The following is a 4,931-nucleotide window of genomic DNA, read 5'->3' as shown; positions in this document are numbered from 1 at the left end:
TGAAGTTGAATCCAAGATCCCTTGGTTAAATGTCGCAACTCTTATACTTCAACCATCAAAGCTTTGGATTATTTGGATCTATCGATCCTCCACATTTTTCCTTCTCTTTCTTTTATCCCTTTTCCCTTTTCAAGACGAGGATTACATGCTTGTGGCTGCATTGTAGCAGCAAGCATCTTATTCATTCTAAAAGTATCCCAAATACAGGCCAGACAATATTCTTGTCACATTGATTTGAGAAGCCTAATATCAACAGTTTATTTTGATCAGAATAAAAATGTGAACCTGAAAGAACAGAAAATTCGAGCCAGAATCCTCAGATCTTGCATACTTTGTTCTTCATGATGCTTCCTCTTTTACTTGTTTTGCATCTACGTGGATTTTCAGGCATGATAATGGTTTGGATAAATTCATTACAGTGCTATAATTCCTCATTATTTTCTCATCTTCCTGATAATTAATGACCTAAAGAGATTCTGATCCTCAGTCCTCCCCAATGCTAAAAAGTTCTGAGACCTAGAAAGCTTGAAAATTGTATTTTCAACTCATGAAAGAAACCAAGTTAGCGTGTTACAACAAATTCAAGTATTAATTTTGAGTAGCATATGAGAGAGAGAGGGTTTAAGCCAATTAAATTGATCAAACACCAGCAATGTTTTTATTCCCTTGGAAGAAAGAGAGAATAGATTTAAAAGATACAAAAATATATGGACTGGAATATTGCCTAATGCACAAACATAATTTTCTTTCGGTAATATACAACATCATTCATACATGATGTTAGTAATTCACAACTTCTGGGCTGCTTAGATGACCCGTTATTGCCGATATCTTGCCTATTCACTCTGCCAGTATACTAAGAAAGCAAAATCACATGCCTCTGTTGACAAAACTTGTTTGCTGAAGGAAAATCTGCATACTGCTGAAGTTTATGAGTTAAACGGAAATTCAGTGGTTGCTACCTGGCTTTCCCTATTCATGAAGATATAGGCTTCATTATTGCTTCCATTTCTTTGATCATTTGATTCAATATTAGCGACCAGTTGATCTAATTGTCCTTTCACGCTGAGATCGATAACATGGGAGCCTTCCTTCTCGTAGCTAATGATGAAACCGGCAATCAACGATGGGTCAATCGTGTTCTTAAGACTGACATGAGTTGCACCAGTTAGTCTCTGCATCTTCTTTGCAATCTGATCCATTTGATGCCGTTGCAACTTCACAGCAGAGGACACACTCACAACAAGGGTGTCTTCAACTAACCCTGTACCATCTAGGCCTGCCATGTTATCCTGGATCATGCTGATCTCCTCATTCTCCATCAGCGAGCGTACAAAGCCTAAAGTAAAGGGTTCAAATACAGCATCATCTGGCATTGTCTTGAATGCCTTCTCTGGACTGACATGGGCAACTGGGTCAGAAATGAACTTGTGAAGCTCCTCTTCACGGAGCAAACCGGAAAGTTTGGTGGTTTTGTCATCGATGAACTCAAGAACACCACTCTGTCTTGGATGTTTTGCACCAAGTTTTCTTTTGTAGCAGGACTCACTTGAAGAATACCCACTAGCAACGATTGTCATCTTTCTTCTAATTTGGGCACCAGATTGGGATGCCATGGAAGGTGATCCATGGGGAGCGATGGATTGATTCAAGATACTCATCTGTTTAAAGGCAAAACCTTTTAGCAATTAAATCATAAACACAGTCTTCTCCAAATAGGTGAAACATGCAATCCACAGCAATCAATCATCAGGAAAGAAAATAGAAAGTATGGTGGTGTATGTGTAATGAACAGGCAACCAAATAAGTGATTGAACCAAACAAAGCAACAAAAATGGTTGCAATCTCATAGCCTCGAAATTGCAATAGCAACACAATTTTTGTTACTATAAAACTCATTACTAAAATCTAATGGGCTTCACCATTTTCTTGGAATTTTAGCTATTCTAATTTTAAAGTGGGATGGGCCCTGGGCTGCTAGACTGGTGGTTAAGGTTCGATTCCCATGGGTGTCACCCCTCTGTGCAAGCGGACGCCCAGCATAGGCCACGGGTAGGGGTGAGGTGTTGCGATCAGGTCTTAATGCCAGGTGTGGTTTCTTCAGGTAATAAATTGAAAAAAAATATTTCAACATTCAAAGTACGCACAACACATAAACAAAAACTCATTCTCAATCAGATTCATTCATATAGCCCACCGTTCTAGAAGTGTGGAACCACTGTCATTCAAATAACAAAGAAAATCATCTTAAAACTAAGGTTAGGCACTGTTCAAAGATAAACTCACCTCGGGAAAAAGAACAAAAACAGAAGGAAAAACAACATAACTAATAAGCAAACACCAACCTGAAATTCAGTCAGTTTAAGGGTGATGGTTACGAACTGAATCTTTCCTTCTCTGTATCATCATGATTCACAATTGAGACATACTTGTCAGAGAGAGAGAGAGAGAGAGAGAGAGAGAGGATAAAATGTGCTGAATTACGATAGGCTATATATAAAAGCAGATAATGCAAAAACCATGTAAACCTCTGAAAGCTCGTTATCTGAAAACCAACCCCATTATCTCCTTTATCTGGTTGAGCAACGAGAGGTGGAGGGGAGGCTGCTCTCAGCCAATCAAAAGCATGAGACGTGGCACATCGAAGGCCAGGATGGAAAATCTCTCTCTAGATTGGGAGGTGGTCAAGGACAGAAATGACGATAATGTCCTCAAGTCTTGGTGGCTTTTGATTTTGGTTGGGTTCTCTCTGTGTCTCCCTTGTAGGATGGAAATCGGGACATCAAAGGTTCCCATAAACCCACCAGGCCTGAATCTAAGTCATGCTACACAACATAGTTATTCTTTTGATTTATTACACAACACAGACAAGTTGCACTTGATACAGGATGTTGGATTTAAGGCTCAAAACTACTTAAGTTTTCTACCTAAATTTCTTCATTTTCTTAAGTAGGTGGGAGTAGGGTTCCCTACAAAAGCTTAGTCTCATATTGAAAGTTGTAGAAACTTTCATTGTCATTATATAGAGGAGTAGTGCCTTAGGAGGCATGGCCTCAAAGGCATTAGATTTTAGGCATGAACAAACTTTGGATCTTAGATTACAAAAAATAATAATAATAAATAAATAAAAATTGACTAAGTCAACCTTTTCAATTAGGAAAGAATTTGGGCTAAAGAGGTCGTCCAACTCATATGACCACTTAAACATTAGGTATATTATGTATATAATATGATATAAATAAACATACAAAACCTAAACCTAAGCTAGCTAAATAAAATACAAAAAAAAAAGAAATAGGAAAAAAAGAAAGTAGAGAGGGTTGGGATTTGGAAACAACCTTGATTTAGATCAAGGGCTGGATTTACTTCAACCCTTGACCTCCCCTACTCCCTATTTAAGCAAGGGAGGGGCTCTCCTTTGTATTTTTTTCTCTTTTTCTTCTTCTTCACCCTTTGGTCCCTTGTATTCCCTCTTATTTCTCCCCATCCTCCATTCACTTTTATGGTGAGCTCCTCCTTGGCCCAATAAGAAGCATATTTACATACTTGTGAGGAGCGAGAGGAGATCGTGGTGAGGTTGTTGAACGTGTTGGATGGTCCGTTCATGCTTGAAACTCATTTTCGCACACGTAGGAGCGAATTTCACCAAAAAGGTAGGGGGTTCTATACTCTACATGTAAATCGGAATTTGTGGGCACGAATTTCATCATTTTTTTATAAGGATAGACCCTAAATCATGTCTCTCACACATCAATTTGGCTTAGCGCTGTCAAAGTATGTAATAGAAAGGGGTTTTCGAAAACCCCTCTAAAAATCAATTTCTCAAAAAAATGATTTCTTAAAAATATAAACCATAAAAAAAATTAAATACATATGTTACTCGATTATTTTTCTGCAAATTTTGGTTATAATTAGTAGATCATGTTCATATGGCTGTACTATAAAAATTAAAATGATTTCCATGGTTGTTTTCATAAGAAAATATGTGTTTTATATTATCAGGTTTCTTAGAAAAAATTAAGTAATTTTAGCAAAAACCACTTTATATCAAATTGTTTTTACGTAACTTTTAATTAAAGATCGTAGTGTATGTGCATGTGAATATTCTTGAATTATTGCATGAATTTTTATTTTATTTCATAGAAAATTATATGTTTTGCATGCTTAATGGGAAAATTTACCGAATTTATTTTTAAGGAAATAGGGTCCGAGAAGACAAGAATGTTTTTCAGCCTAACAACCACAAAAACACGACTTGTCTACGGTAGAGTAGTTAGAATTAATGTTGATATAGTTTTATGAATTTTTGAGATATATTAATGTGAAAAAAAATTAGAGTTTCGAATTCGGGTGGCCTGTTTTGGCCCACCCGAATGCCTAACTCTCGGAAGTACGTATTTTTGGCCTGACATCCAACCTATAAATCGCTCATATCTCTCTCTTTCAGAGGAGTTTTAATGCGTGATTTATTGTGTTGGAAAGCTAACAAAATTTTACATCTACTATAAAATTTTGAACTTTATTCATGCAATGAGCACAATTCTATGATAGTCGAAACAGAAAAGTATAAGTCTGCACCAAAACGTTCTTAAATCCTTCATATGGATGAATTTTTATCAACAGTTTGCTGCATCAGAAAGCTAACAAAAATTTCTATAAACTGTAAAAAATTGTATGCCCACCTATGGGGCATGAATTGAATGTTAAAAGAATGCCTAAGCTAGCCTGCATGGCCTTTTGCTAATTAGGAGACCGTAGAGTCCAATTTGCGAATTCAAGTACAATGATAAAGAAGATAATACCTGCTGTAAATTTTCTTATATGTTTGTTATAATGATGATGATGATTGATGATGGTGATGATGTGAATGTAATGATTTAAGATATGCATCGATTGGCCCTAAAGTGCCTGAATCCTTTTTAGGAATTTTC

The 4,931-nt window shown here is 36.6% G+C and overlaps 1 protein-coding gene across 1 annotated transcript; it reads right to left on the bottom strand.

Moving 5' to 3' along the window:
* Positions 1-929: 929 nt before the first annotated feature.
* LOC149846316 (ATP synthase delta chain, chloroplastic-like) lies at positions 930-1,580 on the bottom strand. Its single transcript, XM_089990956.1, has one exon. It carries the CDS (start codon positions 1,578-1,580, stop codon positions 930-932), a length of 651 nt encoding a protein of 216 aa, XP_089847082.1.
* Between the last annotated feature and the right edge of the window lie 3,351 nt (positions 1,581-4,931).

This window comes from Nuphar pumila, chromosome 2 (assembly GCF_984573655.1).
Source record: "Nuphar pumila chromosome 2, dmNupPumi1.hap1.1, whole genome shotgun sequence".
In the NCBI taxonomy this organism is placed as follows: Eukaryota; Viridiplantae; Streptophyta; class Magnoliopsida; order Nymphaeales; family Nymphaeaceae; genus Nuphar; species Nuphar pumila.
This window is presented reverse-complemented; position numbering and strand designations above follow the sequence as displayed.

What these genes read in the sequence shown, in the direction of transcription:
- LOC149846316 (XM_089990956.1), bottom strand. Translation starts at nt 1,580, where the DNA reads ATGACAATCGTTGCTAGTGGGTATTCTTCAAGTGAGTCCTGCTACAAA.